The following is a 22,609-nucleotide window of genomic DNA, read 5'->3' on the forward strand; positions in this document are numbered from 1 at the left end:
AATATCCTCATATTGGATTTCTTGTTTGAATAAAAATGTCTTTTATTGCTTATCAACTCTCCTATATGGTCCTTGTCTGTCCCAAATCCACTACCTGCAGTGATGTTTTGACTTAGCAAAACTTTTACCTCGGGGGATGCCCTTGCCCTTAACATGAAGCCCTTAACACAAATTTAACCTTGGTTCTTGTAATTATCAATATTTGTTCCATTCTGCAACTTGAAGAATTTCACAACATACACTTCAGAGTGGGATTTGGTTATTTTTAACAGTGAGTTTCAGAGTCACCGTTAGACTGGGCAAGACCTACAGGAGTCCCTAGTAATTTTAGATAGATAATTAGAATAGAAAATCACCAGGTCATCCGTTTCCAGCTTCCCTGGAGTCTCAGTTGTTGAAGCATGGGATCCAGGCCTTATTTCCAATGTCATCAACCTTATCCTGCTATTGTTTATTCATTTTTGCTTATGGTGGCAAACAGCCAGAGGACTTCTCCTGGTGATTACCAAAATCTCAGGTTCTCTGTCTCCTTAAATAGAATTTCAAAGCATCAGATTTTAAAATCAGCATCTGTTATTTTAAAGCCTTCGTTCTGTGTTTAAGTCTATTCTATGTCTCTCTGGACAGTGCTTTTAGTTATCAGTAGTCTGGAAGAGAGAATAAGGAATGATCGGTAGTACTTTTATTTCTGTCCATAGTATTGCTAGATGCAACGGCAGGTGTGGTGGTACATTTGATTTTCCACCTACTGGAGATACTAGCTTACAGTTTCATCACCAGATGGTAGCACTGGCTATTTAATGTGTTTTGCTCCTTTGTCAGAAACATTTCCTTCATTGTAAAGAGAACCATGTCTCTTTATCATATCATGTAAAATCATTCTTGCATGTTTTAATCAGAATGAGAAACCCCCACAGGGGGGTTGCTGATGGACTGCTTAAGAGAACTGAGGAAGATTAGAGTTCCTGATGATTATTTTTTTTCAGACATCAGCACAAGATAGCAGGTGTTTCCTCTGGTAAGCGATTCTTCTAGCAGCTAAAGAGACTTGATTTTTGTATGCTGTCGAGTTTCAGGTTTAATATACGGTAAGGGACGCGTCTTTTCAGACACTTAATCTTCTGTTGACTTTATGGGGAAAAAATGATTATAGAACCTTTTCAGATCTTTGAAACAGGGATGGTTAAAATCTCCACTCTTCCATGGTCTGCTCAAGCATTTCCTTTTAATCTGTGATTTTCAAAAATTAAGCAGCCACCATGTCTTGTTTTGAGAATGTTTATTACTTGAATGTGTAGTCATCTGATGGGTTACTGTGTCTTATAGTAAGCTTTATACATGTTTTTCTGGTGTAAAGCCTGACTAGATACATCTGCTATCCTTAATTTAGTTAAGTTCTTTTGTGGAATCAGATAGCTGAAAAAGCCAGAACTTCCTTCCAAAGAACAAGCACTTCTCAAAGACACTTTCAAAGTGTGTGCACCTAGAGGGGGTTGTTACGTGTACTTTTGGCTGGAGCTTAAACAAGGAGCGGGACCTTAAATTACAATAAATCTTTTAGATTAAGAACCAAGTTTGGGTCTTAATAAACACAGTAGGCTTGCAAGAAAAGAACTGCAGCAAAAGACTCAACATGACTCTAACAGTATCTTTCCCCATCTAAAGCAACTTATAAAACTGAATTTTCTGATTAGTCACTTGGTTCAAGCAAGGTAATGTTAGTGTAATGCTTTCGATGTGTCTGAAGTATTGTCACATGAAATTCTTCTTTACTTCATATTTTACCCTGCAGCACCTTGGATATTTCTGTTTGAATTAAATACTTGAAATACTCTAGGGCTTAAAGACCTAAAATAGGCACTCTTAGGATTGTGCCTTATTTATTTAAGAAGGATTTTCATCCTCACCAGGAGGAAAGAAAATTTTGGTGAATGAAAGTGGAAATCTTTGGCTTTCTTTGCGTAAGAGAAAATGTTGCACACAATTATTGATCGTCTTCACATTTCAGTTGGTCAAACTAGAAAGCATGGGTGGAAAAGGACTAAATATGCTTTCCTTAATTTGTCGGTATTTCTTCAGTTGAGGTATTTAGTGGAGAGATTGATTTAGAAAATGTGGTTTCTTTATTTCCTAAGTCCTGTGTGCATTGATTTGCATTGTGGCAAAGGGCATGTGAAATACTATTTGTGCTTCTCCAAGCACATATGACTCAAATGTATACAATGCAGAACAAATGAAAATGGGAGGGAGAAATGACGTTCTCTGTCTAGAATTTTGTAGCCCTGCCAAGATGATGAGAAAAGGAAATTCTATGTAAAAATTTTTGCTTTGGAAAGAAGCCCTTTCCACCACCCCTTCAAAGAAGTGGTACTTTTAGGAAAGCCTTACCAACCTTTCCAAAACACCCAATGCCTTGGTGAGCCCAGGAGGCACTTTCTTTCAGAATCCGCCTAGGCACTTTGGGTGTCTTACTCGTGTTGTTTGGAAAGGCAAAGTCAGTCCTTTAATCATCTAACTATTGTCTCTTTCAGACCCCGAAGATTAATCATGCTGAGATTCGGGCAGCACCTCATCAAGCCCTCCGTGGTCTTCCTGAAGACTGAGCTCTCCTTTGCTCTCGTGAACCGGAGGCCGGTGGTCCCAGGGCGTATCCTTTCGAGCAGCGCCTGGACGATGGGCACCCGTACTCTTGGGAGAAGCCGGAGGAGCTCGGTGCGCTTCAAAGGCCAGGTAGGATGCTACGCGGGTTTATTCTGAAACCAGGCAGCGGAACGTAACACGCTTCATCGGTGGTGCAGAACCGCCGAAAACAGTTGCTTAGCAACTGTGACCTTAGAGGTGAATTTCTATTGACCTTTTCACCACAGAAGATGTATAAACAACCAGGTGCTACTAAAAGCATTTTAAAGTGTATCTGAGGTGGTACTGTTTAAATTTCATATTATGCTAAATAACACATCCTGCTTCTCTTTTAATAATGTCACTTATTTTTAGATGTGGTAACTTCTTTATGGAGGATTTTCAACTTCTCCTAGCTAAATGTACACGATTTGTCAAATGGCAGCAGAATCCTGTATGAAGACTCTTATTTTTTTGGGACAGATTGCTTTGATTAATTTAGGTAGGAATGGATTAAATAAACCATCTGTATAGCGCACATATTTCCTGAGCCCCATGTTGTAAAAATGAAGCCCCATGTTGTAAGTAAAATTCTCAGTTTAGAAACTGTACAGGAACTTGATTCTGCAAGATGCTAAATGTACCTATTTAGTGTATTTTGTAGCGTAGCATATTATTTTCCAGTCAAAACTCTGCTGCTGCGTAACTTGTGCTGATATCAGTGGCTGGAGGTGGAACTTTTCAGAAATACTCAAGACCGATCACTTCATTTCCATGAAGGTCCATGGTAAAATTTTAGTAGGAACTCAGGCAATGGCTGAATGTGTTTTGGGAAAAGAAGAAAGTCGTCTGGAGTTTATTGAAAGCTTTCTTGTTCTTCTTTAGTTTTATGTTGTTTCTTTCATAATCTAATGTATAATTTAAAATTTGGTAACCTTCCATATATTGTTTTAAACCCATAAATGTGTTTCTTCTGAAATATGGAACCTTCCTCTCCTCCCGTCCCTTCTGTAATTATAATTGTTCAATACAGAACTTATCTCTACACCTGCTTTGAATGGTGTCTGTTTGTACCAGAAGTCAGATCAGTTGGTTATAAATGCGTGGCAAAGATGCATAGACTTTATAGAAACTTTAGAGGTGTTACTATCTCACTAGTATATTTTAATGAATTATATCTCACCAATATATTTTAATGAATTAAATGAACAGTTCTTCTCAACTTCAAGTTTCTGAAGTATCTGATGTAAATCAGTGTGATTTACAGATTTGTCATTAAAAAAAAAACAAAAACATTTTCACAGCTACCTGAAGGCAGTATCGTATCAGTCGCTGTGAGATGCAGAGCCTGTAAACGCCTGAGCAGTATGTTGGTATATGCATTGTCCACATCAGAGAGTAAATAAAATGTTATCTGTACTGTGTGTGCAAGTTTTAAAAACAACAGTTAATGATTTTTTTCAATCAATCAGTTAAGTGAACAATTGCATCTGTTGTTAAAAATAAAGAAGAGTTATTTCAGATGACAGATACTTCTTTTAAAGTTTTGTGGGCACCTAGTAATGACAATTTAAGCAGCCTATAAAAGTTAATTATTACAAGCTTCTTTCCTTCTTAAATAATTAAAGATTATAAACTCTAGTTGTATAGTTATTGCTGACTGTTTGGCAGATACATTTATTTGCTCAGGTTTAGCTTTGTTATCCCATAATGAGTATTGCAGCATATTTTATAGTGTCACATTGTTTTAATAGCTCATGTGTTGTAATATAATATGTAGTCTTTGTTTCTCTATTGAATAAATGTTCAGGTAATAAAAACCCAACCCTTTCCCTTTCTCATTACAATAAGAAAAAATTAGAAAAGATCTTGATGCAAAGGCTAGAATACAGTATGTAAAATAGAGCAATTTGCAGTTGTAAGCCTTTAAAATGTCTGTATAATGCAGCATTCATCTTGAGACCTGGCAGTAACAAGTGTATTTTCTTTGTTTTATTGCAATAATTTTATCTGCCTTGTCTTTGGCACACTTGTGACATTCCTTTTCATTTTTTTTTTCAGTAGAAAATAAAATATTAATGTGTGTGAATTAGAGAGACAAAGGAAATCAGTTTGAAAGCCAGCTCACTCCAGGTGGTGGCTTTAATTAACTAGTAAGGTTGAAATTCCATCTTGAAACAGAACGTAGGATTGGAGTTGTGAATTTGCTGTAATAGTTTTAAAATAAAGCTATACTCTGGAAAAAATTCAGTCAAAATGGTCTTGTGGAGTTCAGTGTTCATGATTTGAGCAATGCCAAAGCATGCTTATTCAGTTAACACATTACAAAGTTTTGTTTTGTTTATTTCCAGCTGCCAATTCTGTGAATTCAGTTTGACACTTAAAAGTCAAACTGTGCTAATAGTAACCAAGAATAGGAATAGCAAGAACATAGTATTCACGGTAAGGAAAGAGTTCCCCTGTTCCTGGAGAAAGCTGCCTCAATTGCCCCAGCATTAGACTTCTGTCTAATGGGCGCGTGCTAGTTCATGGACTCAGGAACCTGGTCGTAATGGGATCCCTTTGAGTGAAGATGTGATTATTGCAGATTCTTGAATAGGAAGTAACGGGGATCTTGCTATTGAGTAAGGGATATCTGGCATTCAGCTGGAATCTCTACTGTGTAAGCTAAAATATGCGCATGTGTTTGACAGTAGTAGGAAACTCATTCACCTCTTTTGGCACAACCAAATGGAGAGGGAGAGGTATACATGGTCAGCGTGCAGGATTAGTGCGTGTTCCCCTTGGGACAGCCAGTCCCTTCGCTGTCACCTAACAGGAAAATGGTTAAGGCTCAGAGCTGTCTGACCACAGTCTGTCTGAAGACATCAAGTCACTCAACTCCCATGACAACGTGAGGAGTACGTACCTGCTCTGTTCTTGCATATACTTCAAAGGGGAAGATGGGGCTTCCCTGCCCCTTCTACTCGCCTGTCTTATTTCAGAGCAGCCACACACGTGGTATTGGGGACAGTCTTGATTAATGAGGTATTGTTTTCTGGGGTGTGTTTTTGTGTTGGTTTTCTGTTTTGTACAGAAAGGGTATGATTTTGTTTTGCTAATGCCTGTGAAGTGTTATGGAGCCAAGAGTCTAGGTGGCAATACTGTATGCAGTGCACATCTTAGCAGTTAGCTTGGGAGTGGGGAGGAGGCGAGCTGGTTATTGTGTAAGCTTGCTGGGATTTGTACGCTTACACGGGTACCAATACCGTTTTCTGTGAAAAGTAGGGCGTTTCCTCTAAGTTCTGTTAGCTTGCTGCTCTGCAAAGAGTGATTGTGAAAGAAGTAATTTGTGGCTCCCTTGAACAACTGCATAGTTGTTTTAGAGGAGGTAGCTATTCAATAGCCGGAATAGTGCAGGGATGTGCCTATAGTCAGCAAATGCATTGTTTCTGTCACACAAAAGGCACAAGACGAACTGAATCGGCTCATGCGACCAGCATGAGCTAAGCTTCTACTTGTCTTCTTACTTAAATTATTTCATTCAGAACCTTGCTGCTTCCGTAGTTCAGAGCAGAACTGTAGTGTCTTTATAAAGAAAATCCATCTGCTCTTTGACAGAGACTTTTTGCTCTTTAATATGGTAACAAATACTTAGTGAATGAGCTACCATTTTATTGATGTTTTCCTAGCCATACGCCATAGCTTTACATGGTTTTGTTCACATCTTCAGTAAATATGAACTGGGTTTTTTTATCACTGCCTTTCTCATTGCATTGTGCAGGGTACTTGCTTTCATCTTGTGTTAAACATGAAAAATGAATTTGAACATTAGTAGAATCCATTTGGGGACTAGGACTTTTATTATAAATAAAATTATTCATTTGTTATGTCCAATTTTTTTTCAGCAGACAAGGTATTGATCTTTGGATTTGTGTTCAGGATGCCATAAGAAGAACTAGCACGAAAGGAACACAGCAACATTTGTAAATTGATTGAATGCAATATGTAATGACAGAGACAAACATCAGATCTATGGCAATACTATATTATACAAAGCATTTTTCAACAGTTTATTGAATTGGTTATTAAAAAGAACAGGCTTTCCAGCTGGGAACAATGAGCTGAGGGTTATCAGGACCAAGCAATTTTATAGAGATTTGTGGTGGGCAGTGTGGATTCTTCAGTAAGTGTACATGTATGTGTGTGTGTAATAAATTAGAATAAACACTTTACAATAACTTTTCATCTGGGTTTGATTATGAAAAGGTTTTTCCATTAAAAAAAAAAAAAGGAAAAAAAAAGCTACTGTTTGACTGTTATATACTGAATTTTGCTGGACTATTTGGTATTGCTATTTTCATAGAGATCTAGTGTTTTCCACCAGAAAGTATTCTGATTGCGGGGAATAGGCCATATATAAAAACCCAAAGCATGTGATATTTTCTGGCAACTTCATCACTATATGAAGTTAATGGTCATTATTTGCTGCCGAGACAGTGTGCTGTACTGTGAGTTACCGCAGCTTGTTCCTTTTATTAATGAGTAGAGAAAACATTAGTTGAACCAGATGCTCCTTCAAAGACTTGATAACACCCTAAGCTGCAGCGTAATTGTTCTGGGTCTGGCGCATGGGTGGGATGGGATCCAGGGCCATGCAACGTACAAATAGCATCTGCTTTGCTGTGCAACTTGTCTGTTTGTGAGCTTCCCTGTCATATGCTGTCAGAATTGCTGTATTACTTGAGACTGACATATTCTGTATGGTCACAAATGATTGCTGCTTTCCTTAAAAGATTTGCAGTTAGAAAGAAATAATCCTTTTGATTAGTATTATTTGTTAATATATTTTACAAGTAATTTTCAATTTAGTTACAGTCCTGACAGAATTTCCGTTGAAGATAGCACACTGGCTCTGGAAAGAGCAGTAGTAGTCTCTCACAAGTTTGGTTGAAAACAATGGTGTTTAGCATGTATATGAAATTTTAATTCTTCATAAAGTTACAGAGCTGCTGTTTGTTGTGATTTAGTTAGTTTGTACATTGCACATTTATCACATCTGTATTTATGCTACATAATTATGAATTTTATGGGTTTTAGCCTAAACAAGTGTTAATATTTGCCATAAAACTAAGTTTTAGAAAATAAAATTCAGTTATAGTGCAGAATATATAAATTTGCATTTACATATTGCAATAATGTACACTGCATTGCTACAACTACACATTATACATATCGAACCCTGTGGGAAAGTACTCTTTAGTGCTTGTTACAGAAGCTTTGTATGCATTACTATTATTATTAGTTTGCTTTAGCACAATGCTAAGGAGCAGTCATGCTCCTTTTAGCTTTTTAGCAAAGAGCTAAAAATAAGGGGTTTTGGTAAAGACTTTCTAAGCTCAATAGGATCCTGGATATAGCAAGGGAATAACATGGAGGCAGAAAGTGTTGTTTGGTGCAATGAGGAGTGAACTACTTACAGGAATTTCTCCAAATGTCTAGTAACTCTAGAGGAAGAGAGTACTAGGAAGAGGATGAAGTACCTTTGCTGGTGTAGAAAAGACCTCCTGAATGGGAAGAACAGATATAAATGACGAATCTTGTGTGAAAATGTGGGGGAAGTATGGAGTATATTTCTTCAGCAGGAACGCAGAAGAGATTCAGACTTACTTTCTGTATTGTCAGTATTAGATAAATTCTTTTTGAGATACCATACTGAAGCTGTTGAGCATCAGTGGAAAGTCCCAAGTTGGTTTTTTTTTTTTCTCAGATCCCAAATAAAGCTGTTCCATGACTCTTCCTTATATGAGCAGTCCTGATCCTTCAGGTAGGACTTCTTAATGCCACAATGTTTACTTGCACAAATGAGAGTAAGAAAAACAGTTCCTATGCTTAATAATTTTTAGCTAAATTAAACTATGTTGCGCAGAGGGTAAGGAGTGGGACTGCACCCTTGGCAGCAGCAAGCCAGTAGATCAGCTTCCCTGTATTCTCAAGCTACCTTCTGGGAAAAAAGTTCTCCTCAGGCAGCCCAAATAACGAGTGCTCCACTCCGTGTATGCAGAACACTTGAATTCAGTGGTGATAGAGAGGCCAGTTAATTATCTCATGGCTGGAGTCATTTTGTTTGCAGTCTACAAACAAAGGGATGGTGTTTGCCTCGCGTTAGGAAATGCTGCTTCTGAAGAGAAGAGATTCAGGACTCTCTGCACAAAAGCTTGCCTGTCTGTCTTATTTGGGGTGCTGGAGTTCAACAGTATCATTTGGTCTGATAAAAATACTTTCTCTCCCTTCAAATCCTTGCTTGAAAGGTGCTCACTGTTGAAGGAGAATGTACTTCACCATAAGGATTTACCTATTCTGTTTGCGTTGTTATAGTTGCATTAATATAATAGTGTTGGTGAAAATCCCATTCTCAATGCTTTGTGCTAGTATTTTAAATAGAAAGAAAAAAATGAAAGTAATGAAATCAAAAGTATTTTTTGCTGATTTGCAAATGGATTAAGTTACCAACTATATTACTCATTTACCTGCATTCAGCAGGTTAGTGATAAGAATTTCTCAGGTTGTAGCACAACCTGAAGAGGCATTAAAAAAGCTGTCTTAAGGCCACATTTGGGAGATGCAGTAGCTCCTAGGCTGGAGCCTGGTGCATCTTACCAAATGCCATGGAGGGATGAGTAGTCTCTTATTAGTGATGTGTTCAACTGACCTTCAAACCTCGCTGTACGGAGAGTAATGAGGTCTCTGAAAAATGGGCTTGTAAGCTGGGTGTCATAACAGGTTGGATCTGTGCAATTAAATTCCTTGGCTGCATTGCTAACATATGCTGAAATCCAGCTAAAAAACTCCAATTCCATTTTGGTCTAATCCCTTTTATTCACCTGTTCATCATCATCGTTGATTGGAACTTAAATGACTTAAAGAAAACCACATTATGCATGAACCTCTCTACTGCTTTGTGTGTTTCAGGGGCACTCACTGTGCAGTTTTGAAGGTGTGTTACTAATGTATGGCCTCTAAAAGTGGACCTGCTTGTCCTTACAAGCTCCAGGGACATGCAGAAGAATTTTTGAAACCTCGTCTGAGAGTCCCACCATTGTGGTACCTATTATGCATACTTACACCGTGCCCATAAAGTAAAGAACAACTTGGAAAGCCTGTTCTTGTTGTCATAAAAAAAATGTAAAACATGTAAATTTTAGATCAATTGGCTGATGATAGAGGCTGCCTGCTGTCTTCCCAATGTTGTGATTTTTATTTTCATGATATAATTGTTGAGACCCTGTTTTATATGAAAGCAGCTTATTTTTTGGAGGTTGAAAATATTTAATTAAACTTGCATTCATATTTAAAATTATTTCACTGTGTGTTAGGTTAGTTACAGCCTCCCATTTTGTCATGTTTGTCCTCATTAACAATTTGCAAAGCATATTAGCATTTTTCACATCAACTTACAGCTATAGTTTTATAGTAACTGACTTAAGTGAATTTACTTTGAGGTTCCTGTCATTGGGGTGGCAGAGATATCTGGAAAGAAGAGTTTACCCGTTCATATTTTAGCATAGCAAGAAACCTGGCTAAATGTTTAGTGAGAAAAGCCTCATCCTAAGGAGCTGGAAGAAGTCAAGTTTAAAAGACAGAGGAACAAAGCTATGTAGAAGGAAGTAAAATTAAGAGGTAGCAAACTTTTGTATGAAAAGTGGCAGGGAAACTGAGGTGGGATTCAGAAAAAAAACGTAAAATGAGTGTTTCCTTTGAGGTTTAACACAATAATTGGCATTCTTGTTTAAAAAACTGTCAAGTCCTGTTTGCAAGTAATGAATACTTTTAGTCCAGCAGTTATTTTCTAGTCTAGTAGAGAGCAAATTTGTAATTGGTGTGGTTATTGAACAAACCTGTAATTTTATCCTTTTTATCATATCAGTAAACCCAAACAAACTCAACAGCCATAAATGGACAATAGATAACAAGTACAAAAGGGGTGTTTGCTGCCGTTACAATTTTGCCACTACAGAAGATTTAATTACCTGCAACAATAGCAGATGTCCATGTGCTTTGCATTCAGGTACCGATTACCATGAACTTTATAAAAGAAAGGAATAAAAATATTTTTTTTTTTCTCAGCACATAACTGAATTTAAATTCAGCTTTTTTTATTCTTTCGTTTTAAGTAGTTTCTGACTAATGAAGGAGATGACAGTTACAAGCGGTTCCCATTACAGTTTGTGCATCTAGAACCTTTCGTCCTCAACATAGCCATCAGAATGTGATAGGCAGCACACACACAGTTAACTGAGTCTGGGCAAGGTATTGCATGGCTTGCTCTTATGGCAGAATATAATTAAAAGAGATGATTGGAATACATGGTTATTCATAATAGATGTCACACAATTACCATAAGTAATGCAATACATGCAAAATCTCCATTTGTAATGAAAATAGATTTGCTGGAAAGTCAATTGGAAATTTCATTTCTTGCTTATTGTTTCTAGCATATTGGAATATTTTGTGCTATTCAGTGTAATACAGCTATGTGTTTTCTACAAGTACATATTTTTGAGAAGCATCTGACATGAATTTCTTGTTGCAGCTCCGAAGAGGAGATCTAGTGATACAATGTTAAACTGTCATCTCTTCTGTTTTCTGAATCTAGAATGTTTCCTGTGAAGAGCCTAATATATAGTATTTTTCTGTTGAAACATACATTAATATTCCTTGGTGTACCATAATTATAATCTAAAGAAGGTATTTCATAATTTCACAAGTAATCATCTTGTACTCATTATATTTAAAGGACCTCTGTCGTGGTTTAACCCAGGTCGGCAACTAAGCCCCTTCCAGCCGCTCGCTCACTCCCCCCCGGTGGGATGGGAGAGAAAATCAGAAGAGGAACAGTGAGAAAACTCATGGGCTGAGATAAAGACAGTTTAATAGGGAAAGCAAAAGCCGCGCACGCAAGCAAAGCAAACCAAGGAATTCCTTCACTCCTTCCCACGGGCAGGCAGGTGTTCAGCCAGCTCCAGGAAAGCAGGGCTCCAGCACGCGTAGCGGTTACTGGGGAAGACAAACGCCATCACTCCGAATGTCCCCCCCTTCCTTCCTTCTTCCCCAGCTTTATATACTGGGCATGACGCCATATGGTCTGGAATGTCCCTTTGGTCACTGGGGTCAGCTGTCCCAGCCATGTCCCCTCCCAGCTTCTTGTGCCCCCCCAGCCTCCTCGCTGGTGGGGTGGGGTGAGGAGCAGCAAAGGCCTTGACTGTGTGTCAGCACTGCTCAGCAGCAACGAAAACATCCCTGGGTTATCAACACTGTTTTCAGCACAAATCCAAGACACAGCCCCATACTAGCTACTATGAAGAAAGTTAACTCTATTCCAGACAAAACCAACAGTGAAGAAGGGAAAACCAGACATACCATGTACATGAAAAATAAGCAGGAATGCTCTCTAAACATACAGAAATGAAGGAATAGTGCACTGTGTTGTGTCATCCTAGTACCTTCTCCAGGGCATAAAGAACGATAAATAATGCCATAGCCTAATCTCTTCAAACTACCTGGTGTAGATGTCAATCCTTTGAGGGTAAATCCAATTTACTGTATTTCCCAGTGAGTGCAGATGTCTGAATAGAGTCCAGTCACCGATACGGATTTCTTCAGAGGCAACTTAAGGAAAACTGTTCACAAAAGGAATATTTTGAATTCAGTTGCTTTACTCTGAAGCAGTACTAGACTTCTGGATAGCTGTGCAAAATAACTGAGTTTTGAGATGCAAGGCCCCAACTCTGGGCTTCACCCCTTCTGGCATCTGTTGCTTTTTAGGTAGGACCAAGTCCTTCCCTCCTTTGCCTCCTCTCCGCCGCCGTAGCACGGTTAACTCATGCCCAGTGGTGTGCTCTCCTCCGCTGCCGGCTCAGGAAGGTAGCACGTACAGTCCCTCCCGCTCTGCTGTGTGCCCAAAGCTGCTCAGTTGTGCTCCTTTCTTTGTTTAGGGAATGCTTTCTCCTGTGGGTTGGAACTGGCAGGTGAGACTGTCAAAGGCAGTGATTCCAAATGGCCCTGTAATTGCTTTGCAGAGCGTCAGCTGAGGGTCGAGCACCTTCTCTGAGCAAGGTAATTGGGTAAATTATGTTTTAATAAGTTGTCTTGTGTAAAGTTAGGTATGAACATAGCAGGCAATGGAGGCTTTGTTATAAAATGAGGCTACAGTAGGAAATGGAGTGCATAATTCATTGATACAGATGTATTTCACTTATCACTCATACTATATCTAGGTTTCTAAGGTTGCATAAGTGTGTATAGTCTGCTATTTATTTGCTAATGTATTTACTTTTTGCTATTCCTTGTAACCTGCTGACTTCTAATGTTTCTGATCAGAAACATATAGACCTCCGCACCTCTCAGAGTGAGCTCTCTTGAGCAGATGTTCATGTTGTACAATAAAACTTGAAAATTCCCCTACTGGTACTCTCCAGTTTAACATCATACTGCATTCAGATGAGCGACCTCTCTACAGAAACTGCCTAAGAGCAGCTAGGTTTAGTTCAGGATTTGTTATCTTTATTTGTTAATAATTGGAAGTGCATTGAGATTACCTCATTGCTGTTTGCCTCCTAAAACTGGAAATTGTGTGCAACGAGACTGAGTTTAAGTAGGTGAATTTGGAAATACTGCTTTTTATGCAGTCTGGTCTGATGGACTTCAAGTAGCCGAATACAAGGTTTTGCTCTGATGCGTATGTAAAATGAACTATTTATGAACATATTTTACAAGTGTGGCATTGTGTGGTTCTGTATTTCTTGTTCTGTCACTCCCAGGTAGAATTTGCCTGGTTGCAAGGAAAGAATATATGACACAGATTATATATTTATATTATATTATAGAAATTAATGTTGCCAGAATTCAGCCATAGCAGTTTAGTCATTATAAGCATACTTATAGGGACTTCAGGAACACTTTCTCAGGCTCAGTTTTGTTAATGATGATTCAGTTGGAATAGAACCTAGCTCATTTGGTACATAGCTCACTTTACTACATTTGTACTCTAGGGATAAAGTTGGGAAAAAATACCATAAGGATATAGTTCAGTAAATAAATTGCATTCCTGGCTGAGAAGAAACCCAGAATCCAATTGTGAAAACATTACATTTCTGTTTATGCTATTGAATTCAAAATCATGTGTGATTTGGGGGGCAAGAGGGAGAAGGAAGAAGGGAGAAGTAGAGAAGGGGGAGAGGGAAATAGGTTTGTATTTGCCTTCTTGCTTTTGACCTTTTGGGTGCGTCTGGGTAGTGTTTATACAGTTATACAGCTTCTTTTACAGCACACTTCTTACTTTTTTACTTTTCGGGAGGGAAAAAGTTCATGCAGTGAACTTATTCCAGGAGCTTTAAGAGCTCAAAATGTAGCGAGACTTGTGATAACATTACAAGAATATAAAAGAAGTTGCCAGAATGTACAATTTTGCCAGAGAAAGGTGAAAAATAGCTTGATCATACCTGCCTATATGGGAACACAATTTCCAGGAATAAAGTCTTAGACTAACAAAGGCATTAATAAGAGCCATAGCTGTAAATTTGAAGCTGGAGATATGTGCAGTGATATATAGATATATATATATTTTTTTTTTTTTTTTAATATTGAGAGTAACTTAGTGACTGAAACAAATTGCTGGAGTTGAGGAGCATTTGTTATTATTTGGTACTTTGAGATCAAGATTGGACTTTGCTTTAAGGGTAATAGGAAACTATTATCTTCATGGAGGAGTGATAATGATCGAATCTGTGGGTTGACGTGGAGGAAATCAGAATAGTTGATCTCTTTCTCTCTTACTGGCTGAATGATGTGGACTGTCGGTGGAACAACAATGAGCTGTGACATTTTTTGCCATTCTCACGTCTTCAGAATGAAATCTCATCTTCTTTAGAAGAAAGATTGATATAAGAAGGAAGAGATGTGCATTAGGAAGTGAAGTCAAGATAATTGGATAACCTTTCAAAACACAGGTGGGTCTTATTTTTGAAGTGGTATCATTTAACTTTGAAAATAGTAATGAAGAATTTCAAATAAAGCAGCTTTATTGATGTGCAATTTTGATATTCCTGCCAGGAGCTTGAAGGGAACATAACGTTACCCTATTGCTGTCTATTAATAGCTAATTTAGAATTTGTTTAAATGCTGCTTAACTTACATATTAATGATTGTATTTCTCTAAGTCTGAACACTTAAGTTCTGTGAATTGCATCTAATGTATAGCAAAATTGAATTACTTTGAACTGCATGTGAAAAAAGGCCGATGTTTTGGGATTTTAATTTTGCCTATTCATGAGGACATAGCAGGATGCCTCTGCCAAGCACTACCTATCTGTTGAATGTTTGGGTGCAAGAACCACCATCAATGTTGAAAACAGTCTAACACTTTCTTGTTCGAGCCAAATGCCGTGTGTCTCAATGTTCTATTGAAATTTTTGGCAGAAAGTCCACCTGTCATATTTGCAAAATGAAATTATATGTTCCCCTCCACAATTACTTTAGCTCCAGGTAGTGCAAATGAAAGACAAAATTGAAACAAACTTTTTAATATGCTCCGTTCTACATAGTTCTGTTGTGGTAGAGGGAAATTATGTTGGGAACGAAAACTTTATAAGCACTTCGAAATAAGATCAATGTATTTTTCAAATGACTCTCCTTAAAAAATTTTAGTTAGAGACTTCAGACATGGCTGCTTACACTGAGTTGCAGAGGAACTAGCAGAGTGTTGCAAGAAGTCTTTTTTGGGTTTGGTTTTTTTCTGCAGTCATTCTGAACGAATGTAAAACATGGAATTGACACCCTTCTTAGGTAGTAGGAAGACTTTGTTAAAAAAAACAAAAAGCGCCACCTAATTAGTATCCAGTCACGTGGAATGATGACGTGTCTGCTCAATTAATGTTTCCCTACTATGACCCTATTGATATTAATAAAATAAGTTATACTTGCTTGTCTTTCAAAAAAAAATTCTGAATTTGACCTGGAGAAAGTTCATCACAAAAATATTGTGGAATTGTATAATTCTATTTTTATCTTAATCTGAAAACATCCACATTAATGGAACACTGCTGACTTAGCATAATATTTTGCTGAGGTTATTTTAGCTTAGCAAACAGGGCAAGTATCCCCCTTTCCTCTCCAGTTCCTTAACAAAATAAAATGCAGTGCATTTAATATCAATTATAACTTATAAATACCACATGGTATTGAATCATCTTTTTTTAAATGTGGAGAAACATGCTTCTTACATGAAGGTTAGGTATTAACTGAAAAGATCCAATGCAGACAGATGTTTGCAGAAAGCAAAACCCAAGAAACAGCTTACAATGGCATTTATGTATTCAGTTGAAAGAGAAAAATGGGAGAGAACTTTGAACCAAATTGCTTTTCTTAATGCTTGTAACATCGTTTGATTTTTATCGTGTAGATCAACTAATCATCTATTGCTTAATTTTCTGGATTTTTACATGGTTAAAAGTTGGAGGAAATGTTTTAGTTCAGTTATAGTCATTAACCATAATGGAGTTGGTGCAGATCCCATTCAAACTGGAGCGCCATAGAGAGAACCAAGTAGACTGCGCCTTAGAAAGCGTATCAGGCTCAGTTAGCCTCTGAAGATGCCTTGCGTGGAAATAATGAGTTTTGCGTAGGAAGTGAGGGGCTGTAGCGCTGTGCAGATACGTATTTCTATGCTGTGCTCCTTCACCTGCGCGTAAAGTTCTCTCTTGTGGTGATTGTTTTTATAACATTTATTACATCTTTATATACAAATCTTAAACTTGTTCGACCTTTTTTTAAACTATGGGGACACAGGATGTCAAGATGAGATTTTTTTTTTTCCCCTGTATATGTGAATAATATACTTAATCCAAACCTCTAGTGAGAGTCCAGCTCAGGCTTTATTCATCCTTAAGCAAGAAAAATCTGATCCATTTATATGGCATTCACAGCAGCATTGTTTGGTTTAGTCTAACCCTGATATGTAGTGTGGATTGTTTATTCTAGTTGATGACTGTATTTTTTTCAGCACTCATTGGTCTCTGAGAAGCCCATGGATTTATCTGCTCATTCATATATGTTACAGTGCTTGCAGAATAGAGGATAGTCTGTGAAACTAACTGCTAAAGCTGGGGGGGGGGAGTACGTATCAAATGGATGATACTTATGTAGCTGCCTTAGTTCAGAATTGGGAGAATTATATGTGGGATATATTTGGAAACGTAATGGAGTTTGATACTCCTAAATTAAATAACAGAATGCATAATAATGGGTATTTTGATATGAAATGGATACAAAGAGTCTGGCACTGCTAAATGAAAGAGAAAAAAATTAATATTTTAACCAACCAGTAGAAATGCAAGGGCCTGTTCTGTGCAATGGTTGGATTGCTGTTGTGCCTGTATATTCCAAAAAACTGCTGCTTTAGTGATGTTCCTCCATTTTCCCTAACATGTGTGTGGGGTCAGGGGAAAGGCAATGATGTGCAGTCCGGCTTTGAGTGTTTTCTCAGATCCTCCTTGATCTTTAACCATCACATCGATGGTACCTGAATGAATGTAACTTTGTACCTCAGCTAAAGTGTTGTCCATAGGGGATCATTTTAGATTGCCTACAGGATATCAGAGTAAAGAAGATAATGTGATTTGATGATTGTGTTCTGTCACAAATGAAAAGGCACAGTGAGATGCTCTATTTGTCTTTTTAAATAATGAAAGTTGAATCAGGATTGTCATCTGATCTGTCAGAGGATTCAGCAGCAATAACTATCTTCCATCTCATTACTTCCCCTTCCCTTTTGAAACTTTTTAATCTTTGCAAGAAAAATTGTCAACTGTTGTAGATCTCAATTGTTTGTTTGTACACATTTACTGCACAACTTAAGGATACGTACTTACTTGTAAAATCTCTTCGCCGAATTGGTGATTTTGTGAGGAGATGATATCGTTCTCAATTGTCATAGAGACCTCCTATGTTCCTTATCCCTGCAGGTTTGAGGAGAAAAATAATGACTTACCTAATCTAATTAAGTTTTTAATTCATGTGGTTGTTTAAAATGGTAGTTAAGGTTTTTTAAGCCATATATATTTGGTGGCTTAGATTTTTCAAAGCCATTGCTGAGATTGTGATGAGTGACCCCTGTGATAACTGTTTCCACTTGTGGGCCAGGGGAAGGCAGTTTCATTGCCTTCAAAAAGATCAGTATTTGTCCTTCTTTAAGCAAGATGTGTATTCTTGTTATTCTTTACGCTGTACCAGTTGGTCAGTACTCACAGATTGTTGTCCATTACTACCCACAAGGAAGGGTAGAAGATAGCTTAAGAGTAAGATACTTTTAAACCTACAGAACTTGAGAATATTCTCCAGTTGGAATCCATGTAGTATGGAACATGTGACCTTCAGAAACAGGTATTTGAAAGTGCTTCATTTTAAAACTAAAACCGCCAGTACAAATGCTGGACAGAAAAGGGAGAGAAGCAATGTGGAGGTATCAGAATGTGTTGTGTTTTTCTCATGAGACGCAGTGGGCGTTTGACTGTCCTACTGTTGTAGGGCTGAGGAGGTTCCCCATGGGTTCCTGGTCCCATAGAATTGTGGAATGCAATGAAAGCCAGCAGACTCATATAAACCTGATGATATTCCAAATCTTGAATCTAATTTTTGTTCGTCGTCAGTTGAGCTGCTGCACTCTGCAAAGCCTCTGCTGTCAGAGCCACAGAATTCTGAATATCTGTTTAAGAAGGTCCTCTGTGATTTCCTAATTGTATTTCATGACAGTCCTGCTTTGTTCAGTATAATAATGAAACGGAGAACTTTCAAAATTAGTTTTAATATAAACATATAATATATGCAACACAGTGATAAACCTTGAAAAACTGCCATTCACACTGAGTAATGAGATGTCATTAACTTTACTTACTATTGGATTGTCTGTATTTTGTTTGTTAAGTAAAGGGAAGCATAAGTGTGCTGCATATACTAAAAGCAATTCAATTTGCCCAATTAGCAAAATTTAAGATTGATTTCAGAGGCATGTTTCATATTATGGTATTAGTTGTTTTGTGCCTCTTGATGTAAAAATGTTAGCCTTAAAATGTTTATCCTTTTTATATTGTTGAGGCTTAATTTAGTTCTAAAACTTTCTATGTAGATTCAGTTGAAAATTAAGTTTAAAATATCCATCCCATAGAAAAGAAAAAGGCAGTCGTCATCTTTCCTTCATGCTCCTTGGAATTAGTTGTGCTAGGCACACTGAATACTGAGGATATAATGCTGTGTGCAGTTTTCTTTAGAGATATTTGCAGACTCTAGTGTCTTGAACCTACTCTGTTAGAAACTGATGCCCAAGGCCTGGCCTTCACCAGTGCGCGGGGTTTGGTAATAAGGATGTGATGGTGCATTTGACACTGACAAAAGAAGTAGAAAAGTAATTAATTTGGTTTGACTGTGGAGATGACAGTGTAGCTCAGCTCACGTCAGAATATAAAAATACGCCAAATGATGGACATTTGGAAGTAGTTTGCAATAACTTGAAAATGTCTTTTACTGAAGCTGTAAAAACAGTAAGGAATAACTCCAAAACTGGAAGGCTGTTATTGCTTATTTCCCAGTTCCCTCCAATACCTTTTGGCAGCTATGAGAGATTTAGAACAGTGAAAGAACAGGTAATCTGAAGGAAAGCAGTATTTTTTCCAGTTCTTTAGAAAGCAAAGAAAGATAGCTTAGTGAAAGAAGGATAATTAAACTTAAATAAACTCTTTAGATTGTCTAGGTCTATATGATGGCAGTTATTAACCCAATTAACATGTCTGAATTTATTCTCCAAAACTGTATTGGTTTAGTCGTTTCAACTATATTTCTGTAAATTAGGGGTGCCAACATACATACATTGCCCTATAAGTGAGGCTAAGCTAATATGGAGAAGGAAACCCCATTATTTACTGAGGTCATGTTCAACAGAATTATTGAAATTTTGCTAAACTAATGATTCAAGCAAAATCATGTTTTAAGAATAAGCAAGCGTTAATTGCTTTTTTGAACTGACCTTTCAAATCTGATTTCCACCTATGAAATCATCCAACTTAGCTTGTGTGAATGAGCTGTAGCAAGTTCTGGGGGGAGGAGGGGATATCCTTTTTTCCTGTAGTGTTGTTTAGTTGCTTTTTCTCCAGTTTCATGTGTGACTGAGTTGATTTTGATTGCTTAAAATCATATTGCCCATCAGTGGTTCAAGCTCGATAAAGAACTGAAGAACGCACCTAGCGTCTGCTGTTACCTAATGAATGTGCTTCTTTTCCTATACATAAAATACTGTAATGAATTAAAGAGAATCTGATAAAAAGGTTGGTTATATTAATATTAGACTCAAAGACTCATAGACTCTATTAATATTAGACTCAGACTCGTTTAGGAAGGAGCCAATTTGTAGCTAAGAGGAAAGCTGCATTTTAATAAGCCTTTTGTAAGCTGGTAAACTACATTAATCTAACAAAGGTCTTGTCCCTACTTGTACTTTTTGTGGATTTTAAACATATTTTTGTTTGTATTAATCTTTCCATTTCTCTGCCTATTGTGTGTGTCTCATTTAGAAGATTGTGGTTGAGTGGAGATGCTCAGTACAATCACAAAGGCTATGATTTCTTAAAAAGTCTACTTAAATCAATACACAGCTTCTGATGGCTACTCAATGACTGTCTTAGAGCCTCTTACTGTTTTTCTTGTCAAGGAAAATGGTTTTGATGGGAGGGGAAAAAAAAAGCTGTATTCATGCAAAACAAGTCTTTTAGATTACTTGCCATAGTAGTTTGTTAGTAAATATTTACACTGATAACCTGGGGTGAGCTTAATGTTTTTGAATATTAGGTATTAATAAAATAGCACTCTTTTAATGCCACAGTTGAATATGCTTCTTTCTTTTTTTGTTATGATGGTTTTGATCTACCACAGCAGGTTTTGAGTTGTGTTGAGGTATGCTTTAAATCATTGCTTTCAAGAAAAGAAAATATTGCTGACAACAAAATTTTTCTTCTTTTTTCCTGCCTGTTTTCTTACATAAATATTGTATTCTCATCTTGTGTACAGATAGCTCTAGTCAATAATCAGTTTCCTATGACAGTTATGGCTCTGTATTTGAGCCCTTGTTAGGATCGCTAAGAAGTAACCCATAGTAACACAGTAGAAAATATGATAAACTTTCTTAGGCTGTGAAGAACATTGTGTTTAGGTGTATCAAGAAAACTCATCTTTACATCAGGATTTGATAGAGCTGAAAAACTATTGTTTGAACTTTCAGTATATTTCATTGTCACGAATGAATATTCAAAATCATGATCCTTCTTTTAAATGGAGATGCATCACATAGACTCTAAAATCTAAATGATATGTGCTAGTTTCATTTGGAAGTATAATTAAGGTGTATAATGTCATTTAACTGTTTAATGAACTCTGCATAATGTAATGGAATACAAATATTTGACCTTCCTGACAGTGACTGATGGATTGAAGTTGCACAGCATGATATCATTAGAATGTCAAATAACATCATTATTCATGATTATCAGGAATTATTCAGGTGAAATGGCAAATGTAATGGAAAGCTATTATTTGTGTGTGGGCCACAGATTGACTTTCTTTGTCAGTGCCAGTCTCTTGATACAGGGGGAAGATACTCAGATTTATTGAGCTACAAAGAATTAATGTTATAGGTTAAACAAATGTCAATAATATCAGAAAAGTATTTTCAGTAGGTCAGGTCATGTATTAACTGTCTAAGAGTAACTACTAGTGATAACATTTTAACTTCTATTCTACTTTTACTTCTGCTAAATATTGAAAATATCTTTAGATTACAGGGTTTTGCAGCATAAGAATGGATCAATAATCACAGTTTCCTGGGTGACATTTTTTGATCAGTAGAAAGAAAAAAATACCATACAGACTGTTTGCGGTAGAACTGCAATTTCAGCCTCTATTCTCAGAAGCCTAAATGCAGAGTCCAAACTCTTATTCCAAGAGGTCATTGTTTAGAATTTGAACTGAAATCACAACTAGGTATTTTTCCTTCACTTAAATCCACAGGAACTTGATGGTCTGGGTCAGGAACTACCATATACTTTCAAACAGGCCACCAGATGCTGAGCACACACTTATGCAGTTTGTTGAATTATGGCCTAGAGAAATAAATGCTGAGTAACCTGTGTTGATTTGGATAATTAAGATCTTACACCTGACACATGAATGAGCTGTGAAAATGAATTTTGCCTATCAGGACAAAAACTGTAATAGTGTTTTATGAGGTGCTTTCTGCTGGATCTGAGTCATGCCAAGAGATAATTTTAAGGCCCTGACCTGCAGATACCAGCCACGTTGTTCTCGTTAATGGGAGACAGCATGCTTAAGAAGTGGCTGAAGGATCAGCTGCTATGTTCACAGTGAAAACAGGATGAAGCTGCAAATTATTTAACTGACTGCACAAAACGGCCAATTTTCTCAGAATTCCTGGAGTTTCCATAGGATTTGGGGGAGTCTAGAATGCGTATTTCAGATACAAATTGGCTTTTATTAGTAAGAGGTGGTCTATAGACGGGACAGTGGCTGCAGGATGGTATGGCCAAGGGTAGAGCAAACGCACAGTGAAGAGGAAAGCTGTGCAGCAGCAGTTGCGTGCCATGCTGTAGGATCACACACCTTTATGTCATTTTTATGTTGAGATGGGATTGTGCCTTGGCTTTGGGTTATATGACAGGTGTTCATAGCTTTAGTCAGGGATAGGTTTCCCTACTCACTTCCTAGCGCAATTACTACTTCTGTGCTTTGAAGCTTTAAAAAAGCCACGATGGATCGTGGTAGATGGCTAAGACTAACAACCCTCCTAATCCCTATAGACGCTAAGGTAAATACATGCTGTCTGAAGATACCTACACTGTTGCCTTGGTGAAGTACTCTTACCGTTTAACCACATGCAGCATGGAGTTTAGTAAGA

At 37.4% G+C, this 22,609-nt stretch overlaps 1 protein-coding gene across 8 annotated transcripts in view; it reads left to right on the forward strand.

The window, feature by feature from the left end:
- Positions 1-22,609, forward strand: part of FHIT (fragile histidine triad diadenosine triphosphatase) — a 637,538-nt gene that overhangs the window by 197,521 nt on the left and 417,408 nt on the right. For 6 of the 8 annotated variants that reach the window (XM_075513832.1, XM_075513828.1, XM_075513830.1 and 3 more), the window contains one exon: positions 2,532-2,647. In XM_075513832.1, coding sequence (XP_075369947.1) covers positions 2,548-2,647 — 100 coding nt within the window. In that variant the 5' untranslated portion in view covers positions 2,532-2,547. Of the gene's footprint in view, positions 1-2,531; positions 2,731-22,609 lie in introns of all 8 variants that reach the window. The other 2 variants (XM_075513829.1, XM_075513831.1) reach the window with 1 other exon arrangement.

The sequence above is a fragment of the Mycteria americana genome, chromosome 11 (assembly GCF_035582795.1).
Source record: "Mycteria americana isolate JAX WOST 10 ecotype Jacksonville Zoo and Gardens chromosome 11, USCA_MyAme_1.0, whole genome shotgun sequence".
Lineage (NCBI taxonomy): Eukaryota > Metazoa > Chordata > Aves > Ciconiiformes > Ciconiidae > Mycteria > Mycteria americana.